Genomic DNA, 23,669 nt, shown 5'->3' with positions numbered 1-23,669 from the left:
ATTATGTATACAAACAACTCCTCCAAAATTATGCCTGAATAAATCTTAGTTATCTGCCAGTATAATATAAAGTCGGGTAAACTTCAGTTTATCACTAAAAAAATATATTCACAGTGGCTGCGTATGGTATAATATAATAAAATTAACAATTCGGCCTCGTCCCTTTGATTACATACGTATGTTGATCTGACAAATACATATGTTTACGTTCTTATCTGATTAGACAAATAACACAAATCAGCGTCTAAAATTATATATCACCACAAAGAATTTTTGAATCAAGGCATTGAAATGGAAAGCGTCACAAGTGAAGACTAAATACCGACTGTCAAATATAATATTGAATTTTTATCATAAAATTAAAAAAAAAATTTAAACACCAGAATATTTAAAATAAACTTATTTTATTTTTACCTTCCTTTATATTATTTAATTATTATCAAATAATATAAAATCATAAACTTATAACAACATGAAATATGTTAAGACATTAATTTAGTGACTTACGCGCAACGGATGGAAACGGTTCATTCGAGAGCTGAAGATATTATGTTATCATCAGTAAAGTACTTGGGCCTAAAATGTTGGTTAAGGAAATTTAACCTAGAAATCTGGGGAAAAACTTTAGGGACTTAACTTACCTTAACTGATCAAAAAAATTCTTTATAAATAGTAATAAAATATTAATAATCATAATTTGACGTGGGAAATAAATAATACTGTTATTATAATTACTAAAATAAAATACTTAATGATTTATTATTCCATTAACGCCATAACATTTTAATCAATGGCAACTTTTAATATTTCTAAACATTGCTGTTTAGAAATCTTACTCTAATTGTTTCTTAGTTAAAAAAATATTTGTTGTTATTGTATTGCTATTTAACATGTTTGGAGTATCAGCTCAAATTTGAGTAGATGCAGCTATCAAAATAAATGGATAACAGGCTAAAAAAAATATTAGTATAATATTATAGATATTATAAATTTAATGTTTTCAAATATAAACTTATTATACCTTACTTACTACTGCAGTAATTTACTATAGTACGTAGATGTACAATATAAAATGATTAATTTAATCTAAATATCATACAAATTATTAACAACTATAAGAACATTTCTACGAAATTCTAAGCAAATTTGTAATCAATTTTGAATGAGAAGAACAAATGGTTTACGTAAACACAATAACACGCGTATATTATAATACATCTTATAATATTTGCTTTCAAATGGCATTGAAGCGATATATATTACATTATTAAATAATTTTGTTCTGTGGGTCAAAATGTGTTGTAACTATTCCGAGTTTTCAAGGCTTGAAGATGGACCACTTTATTCGAATCGAAAATTGAATATGTAAATAACAAATTTAAGATTGTGGACGTTTATAAGCTTGAATAAAATAAGCAATATGATAGTATTTTAACAGATAGTTATAGAAATTACTTTATTCAAAATATCGTATTTCTTAAATAAAAAATAAATAAAACTAGTCCATTTCTTAGTGAGTATTATAGCCAAGTTTGACCTATATTTAAACATGAAATCAAAATTATGGAGACTGGAAACAAAATATTGGGCTATTGTTAAATGTGTGACTATCGCTTCAATGGTTGTAGTCAAGTGAATGTTTTATGTTATCCGAGTAGAATTAATTATCTCGCAATTGTCTGTTTACCTCGTACCGAAATTGTACCAGAACAAATCAAGTAACATTGAGAATCATTCGTTAAATATTATTTAAAACTTTCTTACATAATAAATATATTATATTATATTGTGTGTATTTTTTTCCACACAACACAAATGGATGACTCTCCTAATTTAAATGTCAGTAGTTATTTATATACAGTTGTTGTCCGTTGAACGAATTCTATCCGCAGAAAAAATTAATTTTACCAGACTGTAATGACTACCCTTGATGCCCCTAAAAATAAATAATGATGTAATTAAATTATGGTTACAATATAGTTATGTACCTACTTCATGGATATTATAATAAAAATAATACGGCTGCAGCATTCCATGGAATCATAACTTGATTCTAATAGAGTCATATTATATTTTTGTAACTTTATAGTTTATGTACCTATATCAATATAAACATATTCTCGTGCGGTTAAAAAAACACAGTTGTCTTGTACAATACGCGTCACGTTATTGAGATATTTGGACAGGAATAATACCGGAGACACGTCTTTGTGAGAAATGCGTGGTCAACACTCAACGTGAACAATGCTTAATAAAACCGAGCAAATCTAATTTTGATATAATATTTCTAAAATCGCCTCAGCAGTGTGCACACTATTTCCAGGTCGCTGTACACTGTAAAATAAATGATACACTGCAATATAGCCATATACAACTGGCTAACGAAATAATATATATTTAATCTAATTAGTATTGCCTATTGAGTTATTATTAATATCCTTCTCTTTTTTTTTTTTAATTTTGAACCAGTGACAATGGGGATCTGTTTAACCATTACTACTCCGTGTAGAACATTACTACTATATTATTGATACCTAATATTATAAAACGTCATAACATGATAATGATACTATTATAGTTGTGGCTTATGAGTTATGAAGGTTTATTGCGCAGTGGAATAGTCATATTGTATTAACGTTTTGAACGTTTGTCAGTTAAAATGTTGTAATTTAAATTTGTTGAATATTCATGTAGTCTTTAGAGCTTATTGTTTTAAAAACAAAAACAAACTACACGAAGATAGGTTATTTGGAAAAAATAAATGGATTTTGAACCGTCATATTTATTTTATAAAATTTTGATTGTGCAATGTTTATTTGAATATCAAATATATTAAAAAGTTTCCTTATGCAGTGTACCGTTAATAAAATATTTGTACAATTCAATGCTTCTATCTCGTGGACTTGAAAAATGAACTGTCACATTTTAGCATGTAAATTAAATAATAATTAAATGCTTATTGAGCGTATTTTTGAACTCATTGATTATACGCTGCTGAATCATAATTACAATTTAAAGCACTGGTATAATGTGCAATGTTTATTTTAAAAAAAACAAATTATTATTTATTTATCTCACCTCACTCGAATATATAATATGTGGTTATAGCTGGTTAGGTGGTGTGGTCTATAGGAATATATAGTTTTGACGAAAAAAATATTTGAACAATTTGCGCATAAACTAGGTACAAGGTACCGGAATATGATATAAAATACTGTCTACATATTATAGGTATTATCTTCTAAAAATTTAAAATATACCAAAAATATTTTCACTACGAACAGAACAATTCTACTTGTAGATAATAACTGTCACGGTCACAGAGATCACGGCATCATTTCTATGAATATACCATAACATTATTTCACCCCTTAAATTTTTAATTTATCGAGTATATGTATGTTATCTAGGATTCTCATTTTTTAATGCCAGTTGCTATAAATATTTGTCAAATTTGGGAGAGGGGGTCAACTTCATTGACAGAGCTTTTGTAATAGAATCTACGAAGTTATTTTGATGATGAACTGCTTTATAAATGTACATAGATCTATTGTACAATATGTATAATTATTCCTCACTTATGTTACTAACTATATAGCATACGGTAGATCACACGTTTTTAAAGTATCCTATTTAAATAAGTTTATAAATGTATCATTGTGTAGCACTGAAAGATGTAAAATAAAAAAATAAGCAAACATTCCACTAAAGAACAAATTTTTTTTTATCGTAAATTCAATAACGATTGTAAACATTTTTAGCTAATGAGAATAAAATAACAATAATAGAGAGTGGTAGTGTTATAGATAATTATTAATTATTAATTTTACTACCTTCGTTATTTCAGCCCCGGTATATACATAGATAAATTGAAATATAAATAAAGCGTACTGCGTAGGCGCAAATTGACAAAAATGTTTGGGGGGACTCAAGCCTCCTCAACATAGGCCATATTGCTTAGTACCACAGAATATAAAAATTAGTACTAATTACTAGATTTTGAACTGGGGGGACTTAACTGACATTTGGGGGGGGACTAAGTCTACCCCCTATTTGCGCCAATGCCTATATTAAATTTATTTTTGGTGCTGACTGATCAATGACCATAATACATTATTTTCCTTTTTAATATTATCTATTACAATTTACAACTATTATATTTAAATAACAACGAGCGTGAAGTTGGCACCCCGACTTTATCGTATCGTCACCAAACTAGTACCATCTTTTTGCAAATTAATTGCAACAATTTGCAACACTGATAAAAAAAATTTGCAACATATTTTGACAACCCCCACAAGGCCACAAAGAAACATAGTTCGGGGTGCCAATAGTTCACGTTAGCACCCGAATTTTTCTTATCGCCACCCAACTAGTATCATATTTTTGCAAATTAATTGCAACAATTTGCAACATGATTTTACTACCCCCACAATGAAACATAGATCGGGGTGCCAAGTTCACGTTTCACCCCGACTTTTTGTATCGTCTCCTAGTACGATACTACCCAATTCAATATATCAAAACTATTTCTACTTCTAGAATTAATATCTGCTTATATATTACGTAAACAAAATCACGCAATCCAAATTGTATTGATTAAAATATTATTCAACAATTAACAATAAGTAATAACTAATTTAATTACATTATCTTAACACTTCACAATGATCTTGATGTACATTATTCAATTATTATTATAACAATATCACGGTTGGGAACAAAATTGTTGATAATAATATATTAAACTTTTGCGAATGACGATGTAGGTATACCGAATTATTATTGTAAGAAATGTCAGTTACCTAGTATTAATGAATTTACAAATATCCTCATAAAAATCGGATTTTAATTTAACTTATATATATGATTGTCTATACATAATAATACATTCAGCATCATTATATTATTTAAACTTCTCATTATTTTTTTGGTTTTTTTGTGATTCACTATAATTAAGATTAAAGTTACTGTTTTAATCCAATAAAAATTATTCTAAGACATCATACTATTCTGTAGTTTTAATAATTTTAACGAGTGTTTAAATGATTGATATATATTTATAATAGGTATCTCGCCATTGTTTGTCCCATAAATTATTTGTATGCACTTATTTTAAATAAAAATTTTGTTTGAGGTACCTACTAACAGTTAGGTATATACAACATTAACAATATCAGTGATGTTCATTATAAAAACAATAATTTATCGGATTACCGCTTTTGCCCTAAATATTTACACGGAGCAATAGACAAATCACCGTTTATAAATCAGTTTTGTATTTTGATATTTTGACGTTTTGCTATATATTTCAACATGGCACTAAGTAGTAACCATGCCATTGAACATTTGAACTAGTTCATTACAACTTCTAGTCTCATTAGTAAATTTGTTGAAAATAAAATATTGCATAATTTACTGTAATATATAGGTTAAATTAATTTTTATATTTTACGTACACGATACAACTTAGCCTTACAACCCATTAAGTTTTTTTTATATTTTATGTTAAAATATAAATTAATGTTACACACATTTTTTATTTTAAAGGTACTCGTGATTTGAATACTTAAATTTACAATCTTTATATTATACAGCGGGATTTTTTTTAACGAACGATACTCATTATTTGAAAACTATCTACGTTTTTAAAAAAACTTTTTTTTTAAGTTATTACAAAATAACATTTCAAAATGAAAATTTTTTTTCTTATTTTAAATGACAACATTAATTTTAATTTCATATTTCGAAGTAGGTTCTTTGGAGGATTTAAATGTATAAAAATGTTTAACGGCTTTTGAATGTAGTTGTTGATTTGTTAGAAGTATTTATTATTTAATGAGCTTATTATAGTTGCTATACGAATAAATAAATAAATAGTTGGTAGAAGAAAAATTTTTACCTCTTCTTCCTAATTACTGTACCAAATTCTGATTATTAAACCCAGTAAGGAACGGACAACGGTGTATAGTAAGGTTAATAATAATAATAATAATAATATGGTATATAGGTACATGGTATATACTATATTGGTATATGTATATCAGTATTCGTGGTACCTATATAATATATAGATTAGTGGTTTTCATTGATAGCACAATAGGACATGGATGAATATAATATGTGCATATTAATATTAATAGTTATTGACTATTGTTCAGATAAAACAAAAAAACAACCCATCTAGATTAAAACATGTTGTGCACGTCCAATGTTCAAATTTCTAAAATTGCACGTACCTATGTCATATCATACTTATATTTATATATTACGTTATGTAAACAACACATAGTCTCTCCGGTCTCTTGTTTTCAAAACAAGGAGAACAATTTATAATGGATAATAAATATTAAATAATAATATCATTAGACATAATATTATTTCAGCATGTCATGAAGTACGCGTGTTTATCAGTATTAATTACTATAATATTATGTTTTTTAGTAATTTGTTATCGCTGTATATTATAATTTATAATATACAATTATGATTATCTACATAATATAACACTTTCTTTGAAACATGCACATGATAATTTTATATCTATATGATATGTCGGATGTCTCTATCTTAAACCATGTCCATTGTTTAAATCAATACATCTAATAATCTTTTTAATTTGTTATTTGGTTTCTTATGAATAATAATAGGTACCATAATAATAGATTTTAAAGGACACACGCTGAGTACACTCAATATTCACCCGATTATTGTTATGCTGTCTTACATCATCTCGAACCCAAATTAAATGTAATCAATAATTTTTACACAAAAATATCTACGTGTGCGTGCAATTATTTATACAACACATTATGTAATTGATAATTATTGATTAATGATAACTAATATAAACGAGCAAAGTTTATTATGTTGTAGTAGGCGCCAGGGTACCTATGTGATAGAGTTTGATCGATTCCATTAACTTTGGAATTTACATCACGAAAACATAACAGTTACCTATTATAGTTAACTTATAACTTATTTATCAATTGCTACTTTCAAGAATGTATACTAAATAATATACCTACGAGGCTACGTACCTATATCTGTATATATTTTTACTATTTGTGCAACGGTTATTTTATAAATAATAAAAATTATAAGTCATGATATAGACAAATAAAATATTGATTAAAATTTAATAATTAGGTAAATTAATTATAGCTAAACGTGAATTTTCAAAAATAAACTATTGTACTGAATTAATTATTACTCAATAAATAGATTATTTTACTGGGTTATTATTACTATAAGATATCCATTATTTTCCAAATAATTATAATACGTACCTACACTTTGACTATAGAATACATTCAATGTACGTAAGCTTATTTAATATATTTATTTGATTTTTAAACTAAAATTTTTTTTTTTTATTAATAAAATGTGTATTTTTGAAGTGTCAAAATATGTATTTTTTATCATTCATATAAAATAATTTTAAGAAAATATTATGATGTATCAGAATTGTAAATTAAAAACAAAATGTACTTTAAAACTAATTATTTTTTTTGTATGAAATCAATGTGGATTGTATACTAACTAAATAACTAATATTTCATAGTTGTAGTATAGTTATTATATATTGATAAGAGTATATTACTGCGTCAAACAATAAATTCTACCAGTATAGTTTTGCTACTAAATTTAGTACGCATAAAATATAATGATATTAATTTATTTACATTGTTTAGGTTTTATCTAGTTTGATAAATGCAAATCTAAGAACTCTGTAAAACATGAGTTTACATCATACACTTGATAATTAATAATAAACACAAATATCATTAAGAAACTTGATATTAATTTATAGGCATTTGCCGGGACTTATATTGTTATAAAGTTACTATACAAAGTTTAAATAAAAAAAAAATATTCATGGGCGATTACAAATGTATTATAATCAGTATTATTTATCATAAAAACTGTTGTTGATGTTGAATGGTTTTAATAACTTAAATCTAGTTTCACTTCATGCCTTCAATATATAATACGAATACAGACATTTTATTGACAAATTATTTTACTTATACAGGTACCTACTATATAACCTGGAATCATAAATATACCGATTACAAAGAATCAAGTTCTAATCTGATGGAATACTTCTATAATTAATAACACAATTTGTATGTATTTTATTGCATCTTACAAAACATACCGACGTTTGTCTTGTGCGGTCTTAATATTGGCCAACAGTCAAGACTTGAAGAGTACACAACGCCAATTGTATAACAACAAATCCATGTAAAGAGTGGCACCTAACTTAACCCACTTGTTATTATCTATTTGTTAATCTAATGGTATATATAAAGAAAAAAACAATATTGGCATCAATAAACATTTACAATACGCACAAGATATTTTGTGCTAACACCCTTACACAATTGCAACTGGGTTATGATTTATGGTGTAATTTATTATAATATTATGTATTTGTGTTTTAAAGGTTGATAGGTAGGTACGTGTTTTTAGTTAGGTACATTTAAATACGATAGAACTCATATTTACGAGTTTTCACGATAAATGATTTTGTTTGTTGATCTTATTAGGTACCAACCTAGTTAATTATCATATTATAAGTTAATCTTTACTATTATACTATGTTTTAATTAAATTATTATTCTTCTCTACACTATTATACTATATTAACATAAATATGTTTTTGGGCTGCGTACAGACATTTTATTTTTCTAGCCGATTTTTTCTAACTCTTTGTTTATAACCATAGAAACGAATAAAATGTAAAAATTACCAAATTCCCACTAGGCACATAAACAATTTATTAATGGTTACTTATCAATACATATTTATGATTCATAAATATTGTCTTTAAAGTGGAAAATATTGAGTAGCGTTCTACGTTTATGTCACACGATCACCACTTTATATAAAACGACGATTTTATTTATAATTTATAACAAACTTTACCTATTACTTACTTTGGATATTAGTATATTACTGTTTTTATATTGTTCTTTTTAATTGTTAACTATTATCATGTTAAAATAGTCATAAAGTTACTTAGTTACTTATTCTATATTTATAGATGTAGCCTACAGGCCGTAGGTATAATATAAGCTAGGAATGTCATAGGTATTTTATTATTAAATAAAAAAATTAACTTTAAACTTGTATAACCGTTTTCAACTTACCACTAAAATTAAAATTATTTCTTAACTTTCATAAGTTTTGAAGTTTTTACTCATATTATATTTTGAATGGAGCCAAGTAATTAATTACTTAAGTTTTTCTTTGATGTACAATTATGTTATTATGTCTTAAATACCTACCTATCATTATTAATAATTATTGTGGAATTTAATGCGGTGGTATAATATTTATTATTTTACTTCCATTTACTGTATAAGCACTATACTACATGTTTCTTATACTATTACTATACCGGGCCCGATTTTGAAAAATGGAAAGCTTATCCTTCAATTTTTTTTCTTATAGAATTTAAATAGTTTTTTTTACAATATGTACCTAGTATGTAGATAAGAGTTTAATACACACTTTCTCGAGGCTTTTTTTTTTAAATCTTTTTTTGTGTGAGATTATAATAGAAAAACTGCTAATACTGTGTTAAACAATTTAATTTTTTTATAGATTAACTTTTTTAAATTTAAATATTCCTATTTTATGAAAGCAAAAGAAAAAATACTTTAGCAATGGCTGAAGTATTTTAATATTTTGGGAAGGCCCTGTTACCTATTGCTTCTCTAAAATCCGGTCTATGCAGGTCTTATGTAATATTATATTGGTCACTATAATTTAAATCTTTATAGCATGAATCCGTTCTATATTAGTTTACTGATGTAGATTGAGTTAGGCAAACAATGTATCGTTGGGATGGACACATAATATCTGCAATATACTCAAATCATATGATAAACTATTTTAAACATCAGGATGAATTAGAATGAAGAATGAATTAAAAAACTTTATTTATGAACCTAAGTTTTAAACGGTTTTGACAAATGTCAATTATTAGATAGTATTTAATACAAACCATTTTGTTTAACAAATATAATATATTTAATATATATTCATTACTTATTAAATTATTATTTTTTTAAATGGCCATCAACATTTGGGATTTATACCTATATCAGGAAAGTTAAAACTTATAATTGTATACTTTTTTCCTATCAATATTTGCTTAAAATATTATGAGATAAAAATTATTTTCTTGAATGCATTTTTTTAATTTTATGATTTTTAATCTCAAATTTCAAACAACTGGAAATAAATATTGTACGATCATAATTTATATTAAGTTGTGCAGTAAATCCATACTTTAATATTATAATATAATAAATAATAAATATATAAATATACTTATAATACAAGGAAAATAATTTACAGTACATTTTATCTATTCAAAACAGTTTATACCTTATTTGTTCATAAATGTCATGCTCCAACAGGTTAAACAACAAGTGTCTAACAAAAAGCAATAGTTCTTATACATAGGTTGTAAAGTCGTTGCAAGCCAAGTACCGGAGTGAAGTACCACACTTTTAGACACTTTTTTGAAGTTGTGCTACCGCCTTCACCACAAGTAATGCCGAATTCACGTATTTGCATATAATTGCATGTATTTTGGGATCTGTCACCCAGTTTAAAAGACATAGTATTCAGATCATAATTTCTATCAGGTTGTTTACGTAAGCCAAAATAGCGTACCTACATAATTTGCACATCGCCATATCAAACAATAGAAAAGTATAGAAAAAATCGGGTAAGTGGATGTTGCTCTGCTGTGCAGTAGGTTACAAGTGGGTCAATGTATAATTGATTGCATTAAACATGAATTCAATGATATAATATCATTGTATAAGAAAAACGATTCTGAGCGTAGATGGTTTGTCAGTCTAGATTTTATATATGGTTATTATTTATTATAGCCTGTAAGTTGAATTGATGTTATTTTTTATTCGTTGCCATGGTGATAAAAAAGCGTTAGAAATTAAAATCCCATTTTTAGCGGTTTTTTGTAATTTGTCGGTAGCTTTTCCCGTGGTATTAATTAATAACTATTGAGAAAATCAAAAAATGACCTCTTTAAAGCACCATCTTGATCCAATTTGCTAAAAGATAAAGTACTATATTATGTTGGAATCAAAGCACTCCTTCTGGTAAAAATTTTGTATACAGGATAAAAAAAATAAAAAATAAAAATAATAAACACCATTGTCAAACCACTAACTTCCTCGCTCTGCTCAGAATCTAAAATAGAAAAGTATGTAAGTTGTACATCACATATTAAAACAGCTTTTAATACAAAATGTTGGTTGAACTTGAAAATTCAACCATTGCCATCATAATAATATTATTTGAATAGTGTACCAATGGTGTTTTGAGAGTGTCCTAATGTTCGATAAGCTATAATATGCCCATATCAATATATTATATATTCTTTACCTATGTTTATATTATGTAATACCTATATAATTTTAGAGGAATTTGAATCTAGAAACAAGTTGAATCGTTTCCAAGTTAGATATACAGTCATAACTTTTTAAAAAAGTGTTAAATATAATCATAGTTCAGAAACAAATAACTTTATACCGTTGCATTTTTAAATTAATATACTTATTAACTCACATACATATTAAATAAATCATGATACAAATTTCAAACTAATTATTATTTACATTATCTTATAATTAGTTAAAAGTTATAACCATTAAGGCATGAACACATTAACAAAAACAGTTTATAGGTAAAAATATTATACATTTGGCGTTTCTTTGATTTAATTGTTAATTTTAGCAATTCAAACAATATAGACATATTGATTGAGAAACAATAATACAAATGTTGATTTGGTGAGATCATAATACATAGATAAATTAGGTATATCAGATTAAAATGTAAAAACAATTTTTTTTTTTAATCATTTCGTATAATCATTATTTTTATACGTTTCAACCTTATAGGTGCGTACTATGTACGATGTTCGCGTTCGCGGTCATGGTTTAAAATCACTTCCTCGTTGCTTACAAATGGAATTCTGGTCTAAAAAAATTAAATTCAACGCTCTCGACGACCCGTTATGACGACGGTCCACCGCAATCCAATAATAATATGCTTATAGGTATATACTCCGGTCTCCCGGTCAAATTACTCTATATGAATTATTACATTGTATATGCTGCAGGTGGTTTTACGTAGACGTGTCGCAGTTATATCGCTATCGTGTAGTGTCGTTTCCGTTTTCATTTGAGCCAGTTTTCCTTGATCATGTCGGACGCTTTCTCGCCGATCATGAAAGCCATCGCATTGGTGTGGCCGGCCGGTATGACGGGCATGATGGAAGTGTCGACCACCCGGAGACCTTTGACACCGCGCACTCGGAGCTTCGCGTCCACAACGGCGTCCGGGTCCGTGTCCGGCCCCATCTTGCAGGTGCCCGACTGGTGGTGCAGGTTGGTGGACACGAGTCCGGTGGCGCACATCCAATACGCATCCGACATGAACTGCTCGTGTTCGCAGCCGGGGAACGGAATCGGCAACAGCCTCGAACCGTATTTTTGGAACGCCGGAGTCTCGCTCACTGCAATTGCCTGTGAAAAAAGTTAGCGCGCCGATTAAATCATTATTGATACCTAGTGGGGTACCTATAGTGTACAATCATAATATATAGTGTGTGCTCGACGACGTTGCTGATCAATATTTATATAGATAACATTAATTATTATATATATTAAAAGGATGTGTATTGTATATTCAAGTGTGACCGAAGAGCATACTAGTAACTATAGAGAGCTTTTATAAAGGCTATCTACTAGTAACTAGTTATCAAAGTGTCAAAGTAGTTACACGCAAATTTAGTATAGGGATATTCAATCCATGTATACATTATCTTTGATAATATTGCGACAAGTCAATAAGCTTGCAGCACAGTTGAGGCAATTTACAACACAAATTACTGATTTGCAGAGCTTTTGTTTTATATTCACTCGACGTAATTTATTGTACATTTGAACACACATTTATTATAGGTACTGAGTTAACATCGACTTTTTTTTTTTTTTAATTTAGTGTCGGTGGAGTTTAATATAAAGTATATATCAAATAAGTTGACAACTCAGTAGTTAACGGTAATACTTTGTATATTCGTTTTCACACCTACCTATACGTACTATTTAATTAAAACCACTTAATTTAAACATAGTAACGTGTTGAACTTTTATCAATGGTCAATTAATGCAATCAAACAAAAACTATAATTAAATCAGAGTTACACTTTAACTCTAAAAAGTGTCAATCGATAATTGGTTTACAACTAATTGCTTTTTTTTTTGTAATACATGCATATTTAATATTATAAACGTCTACTAATAGAGATACTTCTGTGAAATTTAGACCTAGTGGTACACTATCACAGTATTCGACTGTTTATTTTCAACTGTGGTCCATAGCAAAATATGTTATATAGGTACCTTAATAGGTCCTAGGTGTGTTATTAGTACTTTTACAGTTTTACATTACGTATACCTACTGGGTAACGGCTAATAATATTGATTATACTCATTAATCATTATAGACATTATCGGACTATTATCAATCCAAACAATATTCATTATATACTTACAAATTTGTAATGACCACGTACCTACCCATCTATTTAATTTTATACTTTATTAATATATTTACATATTGATGTGGAATCAAGTATATAAAGGCAAATTATACTTGTTAAGTAATTATATGTGAATTGATTTAATCAAAAATAGTATATATAGGTCAAGTTTAAACAAACACTTTAGAAAGAAAATCAATTTTAAATGTTTTTGATTTTTTAGATTAGCTTGATGTATTTCTTTATTTTGTCCGTAATTAAATACCTACATAACATTTATGGAACAAGGTTGAATTATATACTTGCATGATTGTATTATTGTATTGAACTATCAAATGGTAAATGTATCACTCAAATATAATACACTGACAAATTATGAAAAAAGAAATAGAAAATAAACATGATAAATAATATTCACTGGTACAGTTAGAACTTATAATACGTATGTCGTATAGTAATAAATTTATAATGCTACAAATAAATTCATATTTTTAATTTTTAATTTGTTGGTGCCTATATATTGTATTAATGCCTAGGTACCCTACTTGTTATTTTATAAGTATATATTATGTTGTTCAAACGTTGTAATACATGTAATTATGTATTTATATAACTACCTAAGTAACTTCCTCTTAGTTCTATAATAAATTACGAGCATTAAATGTACCTATTAACTTTTTACTATAAACTGAAACGGTAAGTGACGGTTATGAATTATGATGTATAGGTACTAACTTATGTATAATATTACTGGATACGCGCCATAACGAATGTGTTACACTGAAATAAAGTAAAAGTGATGCAATGCACAAAGATTGAAATCGTAATCCACAAAAATATTTTTATAATAAAATAAATAAATTTATTCTTGGTATTTAATTTTTAATTTTTATGGTACATAAATATTGCCTAAATAAAAGTGTCTTAAAAGTGATGTTGTAACTAATGTTTTCAAATAAATACAAAAATATTAGACATCCAGTAGAATATAATATTATTAATTATTATAGAATTGTAATGTGTACAATCTTACCATAACGATCGATGAGCTAAAGCTAAATGAATGATAAACGAACAAATGAATACCTAGCTAAAATATTGCGTTTCGTTTGTAATTACCTAGCAGTTTTGTTCGAACAACTCGTAATTACACGACGTCAATTACGTGCATAATATAGTACTTTATAGTAATTCAATTATAAGCAAATATAATATTTTAAACTATTAAATCATGTTTGATATTGTTTTTCGTTTAAAACGAACACTGTTAATATTAGGTCGGCGAACGTGAATGATAAAATATTATTATAATTATAATAGATCCACATCAATAACAAGAGACAAGTGTATCACATCGTCATCTTGTTGATATAGTATAAAATATTAACAACATTTTCAAAACATTTCGGTGTTGATATAATAATAGTAATTTTATATGCCTGCAGCTGTGGGGCACACATAACTCTTCTATGGGTGAGAATCCCACAATTTAACGGCGCCGAAATCTATGTTAAGGTCGGGCCATGGCCCGGCCTCTTTTTTGAAAATATTGGCCAGTAGGTCTCATTTTATTTACATCATAAATGTATTATTAAATAATATTAAGATATTGAAGCCACGACGTTTTGATATTGCCCGACCACATTTTAAAAACTTCGGTGCCACTGACCCCCTACAATACGTAGAAAAGGAAACTACGTCACATAAATTATTATTGGTCTTGGAACTATTAGTACATTTTCAGTTTATGGCAGCAAATATATTTTATGAAACTATATGTGTATATTCACAGAATAATCATTTCAACAGTACGACTATTCCAAAAAGTATTATTTATTGAAAATTTTAATTTTTAAATAATTTTTATAAATATAATTATTATTACTTTTTTTTTTTTTTTTTTTTTTATTAAAAATAAAGTATATTCACAATCTATACATAAGTGTATAATGAGTAAGTGTGGTGACAGAGTAAGTAAGTATTATAAGAAAAAAAAATAACTAGAGAAGGAAGGCTCCCAGCAGTGCCACCTGACCAGAAGTATTATTATTACACGACATAATTCTAATATTTCATATTATCTTATTTTTCATTTTTGTGCTTGATTAGATCCATCTTTCAACTGTTGATTTCAAAACGCAACATTTACATATATTTTTTATTTTCATTACCAAAACAGATTACTTTTTTATGATTGGTTAGGTACGTACCGGAAATATTATATATCGACGTTATTGAATTTAAATTGTATTCAATTAATAACGTGGTTCAAAATTTGGATGTGCCAATTATAGGTGTAGGTACCCCGAAAACATTGCTCGGTGTATTAAACGGCCTATATTATATGTATAAAAAACTTGTGCCTACCTACTTAGACGAATACAAATTGATCGCAATCAAACCTATAGTCTATATAATTATAATATATATAAGCCAGATATTACTCACTCACTCATTCGTCGCTACATCTTAAAAACTATAAAACGTACGAACTTGAAATTTGGAATAGTGGTTCCTCTAATTATCTAGATGTGTAATAAAAAAGGATTTTCCGATATTTCCATTTTAAAGAGGTGGTCAAACAGGGATCTTAAGATTCACGGTGAAATTGTTTTTGTTTATAAATGGTTGCTATTAGCTACTCGGGCAGATCAGGTACAATCATGGATTAAATTGTAGCGCTTGTATGGCCTCGATAACACTAAACCAGACTGAGATACACTCAAACCGAGATACATCTATATGACTATATTATAGCATACTATTATAATATACTATATAGGATTTGCCATAGAAAAAAAACAGCGCACGGGCGGAGCCGGGATATTCAGCTATATAGGTAGTATTAAATTAAACGATAAAAAAACTCGGTTTAGGAAACTTTGGTGTCCAAGGGGAACACTTCCAAGGGTGTGCGACACGCAGAGACTATAATAGTAATATAATATGAGAAAAGTCGCACGACGAAGAGTTGAAAAACGCGGACGGCATGAACCGCTGCGCGACGTGCCCGGCCGATCGATGTTTCTGCAGCAGCTATTTGATCTTCTTGCTGACCAGACGAACAAATAACTGGTACAAGGCCGTTGGGTCGCGTGGGTTTCGCGCGCGCGTTCTCCGAGTCGGCGGCGGCGGGCGCGTCAAGGCCCGACAAGAAGCGCCGCACTCCGGTCTAGGGGACGGGATGATAAATAAAATGATATCGCGGTATATCGTTTAATATTTGCGTTACACTGTCACGATTAGCTAGTGATACCAGATCTCAAACAAACGAATTTTAATAATAACACTGCGGCATATCGTCGACGGCCGGTTAACAATAATAATAATGGTGGTAATACATAATAACCGGTTACCGCGGCGCGAAGACGTTTCGTAACGCCACGCGGTGTAAACATTATATTATTTTTATTACCCGTGGAGAACGAGTTGTTGTTGTTGTTGTTGTTGTTATTGCAGTGCACAGGTGGTATTTGCTCGATTGCCATTGTCGGGCAAATTACTTGACGTATGAGTACGCGTGTTTTCAAAAATAGTGAAAACGGCCGCAAATGCATAACACTATACGCCGCAGACGCGACTCATGCAGTGAGGTGAATAAAAAAAAAAGTCTTATCATGTACATCATAATAATATTATCTACATAGTACTTACGAGTGGTACTTTCGCAAACCGATTTCAGTGCACTCACTTCTGTATTTGGTGTCGCGGATTCCGGAAAATAATGTTTGGAAGAATAACATTAAGAGTTATATTAAGTGGTTACTCGTTAATGAATACAAATTAATTTAGACGTCCAATAGCCTGGTAAATAACGCGCGATAATCTAACTCTGACAGTCCAAACTTGGAATACTGCGAATGGTAAATATATTAGATGTTCAAAAAAAATTATGAAAATAAAAATAATCGAAGCTCTCGAAAATGAAAAAAGTTGTATCATACTGTGTATCTATGTATATTTGTATCGAGGATCAGAATCCGCGGTATTTTTTATTAGGTACGTGTTTAGTGACGCGAGTAACTTGTATATATTTAATGCGTAGGTATCGAAAGTAAAATAAGTGTCAGTGTTTTCAAATATTATCTAAATACCCTATATATTTAATGGCTAAAAGTATTATTGACCTTGATTATTGAAATTATTTTATATTGATTATTCAATAATATACTTATACCTACTCACCAATAATGAGTATTATAAACAACTCAAATTGATCGAAAGAACGACTGCGTGCTAGTATTTATTATACAATATAAACATATGGAGGAAAACGAGAGTATAATATTATAATATTCAGCATACAAGAAATACGAGTACAAGATAATAATTTTTTTTTAATACTCAAGTGGACGTTTCATGTGTACACTTTTGTTACGACAGAGATTCTAAAAAATATAGACTTGCCTTGGGCCATAGGTTAGATTTGGTTAGAGCACACATAATATTATGATACATATAAAATTTACTGATATTCAAATATTATTATACATTTATATACATTCGTAAATCTTAATAAACTATGATCAAAATATAAACAAATAGGTATCCTTTGGCCATTACATGGACAACCAAAATTCATATTTTCCTTCCTACATCCGAATTAAACCATTTATAAACATAACGATTTGAATAATATGATATTTAATAATATTTCCGTTTTGATAATGTAATTAAAATAAACACATTAATTCTTCAGTAAAGTCTTAAGATGTTTTTAAAAGCTTATATTCTTATAGTATAATGTTATTATAGCACCTACTTTAGTGGATAATAGGAAAATGGAAATGCTTTTAAAACTAACTAAAAAAAACATATAACGTAAAGGTGTTAACATTCCCAAAAAGTCGTCAAACACTTTCCCATCCCTCCCCGCAAGATATAATGAATTTACAAAAAAAAATATGATGTATGATATTTTTTATCATATTTCATACCTTTAAAATATTTTTACATCGTAAAATAAAAGGGGATTATCAAACCGATCGTCAAATTAACGTCGGACGTATTACTTATGATTTATCCATTTGGGCTAAAAAAAAATAATTCATAGGTATAGTCCATCTGTGACAAATTAAAAAAGATACGGTTTTTCGCCCCAAATTGATCTGCTTAAAAAATTTACAACAATGGTTAGGTTAAGTGGAATTTAAATATCAAGACAGCTAAAATGTTATGGTTTATATAGTCATGTCACGTTATAAGTTATAACACAGTTATCTTTATACTTTATAGCCTTATAGGTCTTTAACTGTCTGGGCGGCGTGGAAGTATAATGCGAAAGCTGTTCCCGCGGAGCTGTCGGTTCAAACAGAAAAAAAGGTCTTAACTTATCTATATATTTTTAAGTTTTGTTTATTATTGTATTGAAAACAAGACGTATTATATCAGTTTTACTAAGTTTTACACTTGTACTTACTGCCACTGCTTTATCGGTTATTATCGTTATTCGTCAAATCATTGCGTACGAACAATTGCAGTGTAGTTTTGTCAGACTTTCGTTATATTAGGTACCTATATATTATATTATTATTGTTTTCTCGTCCATTATTGGTTTTGTTTAAATTATTTAAATTATAAACTATAATGGTCATAATTAATATTTACTCACCACAATAATAATAGTAATAACAATAATTACCTGCTTTATGCCTTCGATAAGAGTTTCTCTGTCCCGCTTGTCCGTCAGGTAGCCAGCGTAGAACATTGGTGCTTGGAAAGGATTGGTCGACCTCAGCTTGACGCGTCCACGACTCAGGGGCCGGAGCAGGATCGGCACCAGACCCCAAGCGTCGTGTTCTTTGAACTTTCCGTATACCTGATCATAGAAAGTGTCGTTCATGCCGAGCAACCGGCGCAACGACCCACCTGTGTCACCGGTTAAGGCCCCTGGACCAAACACCAGTTCCATGTCGGGCACCACGGATCCGTTGGTCGCGTGCCGTGTGGCCGTGAACGCTAGCGCCTCCGCGCCCCCCGGTATGGTGAACGGACCTCCGCCGCTGACGGCGTACTGGAGTAGGTACTTGGGGTTTCGGTACCGGCTCTCGATAATGGTCACCGACTGGTTGACCAGGAAAACCAGCCCGGCCATGGACACGTGATCCTGCAGGTTGTAGCCCACCTTGAGGTCCTTGACGACGGGCACGCCGACTTCGGCCAGATGATCGGCCGGCCCTATGCCTGACAACATCAGTATCTGCGGCGTGTTGAGTGCGCCGGCACTCAGTATTACCTCCTTGCGTGCGTGCACCACTATAGTCTGTCCGTTTTTCACGAACTTGACACCGGTGGCACGTTTGGTGTGTGGGTCCAGGAGTACTTTTGTCACCAGTGAATTTTTGGTGACTGTGAAGTTTGGCCTGTTGCGGATTGGCCGCAGGAACGCCTTTGACGCACTGCACCGGGTTCCGTGGTCTGTCGTGGCTAGCACGTACGAGAAACCCAACGGCCGCGGCCCGTTGTGGTCAGCTGGCACCTCATAGCCCAACTCGCGACCGGCGCGCAGGAACACAGGTCCTAGTTTGGTCTTCCACGTAGGCTCCTCCACCTTGAGATACCCACCGCGGCCGTGGTACGGTGACTCCGTCAGCGGGCTCTGCCTGACGTCCTCCGATTTCTTGAAGTACGGAAGCACGTCCGCGTAACTCCACCCGTCGTTGCCCAGTCTGGCCCAGTTGTCGTAGTCGTCCGGCACGCCACGCGTGTACACCATGTAGTTGATAACACTGGTACCACCCATCACTTTGCCCCTGGGCCACATGCACTTCCGGTCAGTCATCGCACCGCATATACCTTCCTGCTGTTCGGTTCGGTAGCCCCAGTCGAATCCGGTGCCGATTAGATAGCTTACCAGCAGTGGCACGTCCGTCATGGCGTTCTCCTCGCCGCCAGCCTCGATCAGCAGCACTGTCCAGCCAGCCACTTCGGTCAGCCGGTTGGCCACCACCGAACCACCGGAACCGGCACCCACCACCACAAAATCATATTGCCGCCTTACGAAACCCGCGTCCGGCACGGCATCTTTTGGTGCTGGTCCCAGCATCCGGTAGTACTCGACCACTGCCTGGAACACAGTATACGCCATACCGTGGCCCGACCCGGCCATTGACAGAGTCACGACGATCACCGCGAATACCACACTCGCGGCGTTCATCGTATATTGTGTAAATGCACAAAAAAAAATACAAACTATATGAGCCAAACCGTTGAGATCCACAGTCGTCGAGATATTGATCGATGGCAGTGTTGTTGTAGATCGCTTTGGGTGCGAGCTTGACACGACGCGTCCGATTATTTTCCCTCAAAGTCTTTTGCAACCATATATACCATTGCCACTACTAACGCCGTTGCTATGTATCAAACTGCTGTTGCACCTCTACTTATGTATTATATTGCATTTCTCCTCCGCCCCTCCGCTAAACGAATTACGTGCACCTTTCGCCAGCACCACCTTCTCTAACACAGTATAGTTAACGTCAAAATGATAATATAATATATATTGTAAGTATTAGGTATGTGTGCTCGGTCAACAAGACGTCATGTTGTTTTTTCATATGATATAATATGTAATATAGTATTATTAAAATCTTGTTTTATGCGTGAACACTGCGAACATGTTGTTACCAAGGTCGGCAAAAAAACGAAATGGTCCATACCAACTCAGTGATGCGTATATTTAAGTTATTTTTAATCGAATTGAATTTTTATCAAAGATGGATCAACTAAAATTTTTTTAATTTGATATTTTGATGACATTTTAACATATTATAATATAAACATATATGTACATGTATTGTGTAATTTCATACATTGATTTTAGTCTGGTTGAAATATCATCAGATACTATATAATATTATATTGTTAAATACTATGTAAATACACTACGTTTTATTGGGACACATCGGTATCGTGTTATTTTGTAAATTAAGTAATTATTTATTGTCATTTCGTTTTCAATTTCAATAATCGTTCTCAATACTTTAATAGCTAAGGACTTACAAAATAAATAATTATACAAAATAAACTATTTATATTAAAAATAAATATAAATTTATAAATTTCTATACTTGATAAAATTTACAAAATATTTTGTCTCATTTTGAGCTGGACTTTTTCAAATTTATTAGTTTTATTTTCTATAAAATATATCAATAAAGTTTAATTTGTTCGGCAAAAATATAATTAGATATAAAAAAATGATTATTTATTTTTAATTTATTTCATTATTTATTTTAATATTAATAGTTTATTTTGTATAATTTTTTATTTAGTAATTCCTTAGCTATTAAAGGATTGAGAAAGATTAATTGAAATTAAAAACGAAATCACAATAAATAATTACTTTTTAGGTTTGCACACATACTCATCATCCTAGATAGAAAACATTCATTTTATTTGTATTTGAAGATTTTAATAATCAGTTATTAATATACCACACTCTGTACCTAGTCTGTATTTAATAAAACAAATTATTGTACTTTTATGGCTAAGAATTGAAAATTTAAAACAAGGCTCCACGTAAATAGGTTATATTATATAAATTACTTTATTCACAATAATATCATCAAATATACTTGGTAATATCATAGGCTGACTGACCGTTTTTGCTTAGAATCGTTTTTCTTATACAAAGATTTTATATCATTGAATTCAAATTTAACACCATCCATTATAGTGACCCACTTGTAACCTACTGTACAGCAGAGCGACATCCACTTATCCATCTTTTTTAAGTATGGTCTGGTAAGTCATAAGTGATAGCTAATTGAACAATGAACAAATAATAGTTGATCTTACAATATCTTATAACTTCATATTATAATTATAGATAAATATATAGGTATACTTCAAGACCAAGGTGAAGTAAACATTTATTTAGATAAAAATCGTAAAAAACATATTTTTTTATGTAGAATATATATTTAATTTATGGAAAATGGCAATTTTAACATTTGGTGAAAATTTCGAGTGTTTATGGGGTTATTGGTTTTTGAATTACAACAAAATATCAAAAATCGATGGATAAAAATTCGTTTACCGGTTTAAATGCAATATCGTAAATATTTTAAATAAAAATGCTTATAAAAATTAATGTTACTTTTCGGTAAGCTTTTCAGTTAGAAAAATTTAAGGTGGAACAATTTGTGGGGAATCTAAAATAATATCTAAAACAATACGTGACATAGATTGGATATATATATTATACATAAACACTATAATAGGTACAATATATACATAAATAATATATTATAATAACTTATTCCTTATATTTATCGAAACCAGGACGGCGTGATGTCAATTAGGCACTTTATGATTGTAAGGGCCGGGGGGCTAAGACCAGTACTTAAAAATTTTAAGGAACCCCTCCGAAAGCTCCGATTGGGCTCAGATCGGTTTTTTTTAAAAAATTTTCTTTATTATTATGAACTTACAGCTTCTATAGCTATAGGGTTATTACTTATTAGCTAACATATTATAGGTATTTTATAATAACATAATGGTAATATTCACAATGTTTGATTTGCTAATGTTTACATTATTAAAGTTTGCTAAGTAAATTCCATTTAGAAATAAAGGTGATGATTTGTGTAGCTTCATTGAACGCTTCATTAATGTTGGTGGGAGGTTAAGACTCATTTAAGAGTTATGCGTGTTGATTGGTATATTGAGCATTCCTCAAAGATATGTTAAATTGTGATGCGAGCTTGACATGTAGGCCGTAGCCATTTTCCTCCCAAAACGAGATACTGTTTTCCTCCACTGTTCATTTTCCTCCAATAAATAATAAATAAAATTTAAAAATAATAACTAACTCGGATAGGTAATGGGCCGAAATACAATATAATCAATTCTTAGATTGTCGCATGAAATAAATGTTTCTACGAAACCAACGGACCTTCTGAATAAATAAATAGATTTTAAAATATTTCGTTCTGCGTTATCTTTCGTTTAATGATATACAGTGTGTTTCACTCACTGTTTATAGGTTATTTGAATAAAGTTAAACATTTTATTTTTATAATTAAGTTTAAATTTAATTTAAATTATTTTTAAACATATTATTACAAATCAC

General features: G+C 30.0%; 1 protein-coding gene across 1 annotated transcript; it reads right to left on the bottom strand.

Moving 5' to 3' along the window:
- Positions 1-11,553: 11,553 nt before the first annotated feature.
- Positions 11,554-20,963, bottom strand: LOC132950733 (glucose dehydrogenase [FAD, quinone]-like). Its single transcript, XM_061022277.1, has 2 exons — positions 19,236-20,963; positions 11,554-12,575 (listed from the first exon to the last, which is right to left on the bottom strand). Exons 1-2 carry the CDS (start codon positions 20,748-20,750, stop codon positions 12,228-12,230), a joined length of 1,863 nt encoding a protein of 620 aa, XP_060878260.1. The 5' UTR covers positions 20,751-20,963; the 3' UTR covers positions 11,554-12,227.
- Positions 20,964-23,669: the final 2,706 nt, after the last annotated feature.

Source organism: Metopolophium dirhodum, chromosome 8 (genome assembly GCF_019925205.1).
Source record: "Metopolophium dirhodum isolate CAU chromosome 8, ASM1992520v1, whole genome shotgun sequence".
NCBI classification, from domain to species: Eukaryota; Metazoa; Arthropoda; class Insecta; order Hemiptera; family Aphididae; genus Metopolophium; species Metopolophium dirhodum.
The sequence above is the reverse complement of the archived record's forward strand: the minus strand, read 5'-3'. Positions and strand labels throughout refer to the sequence as shown.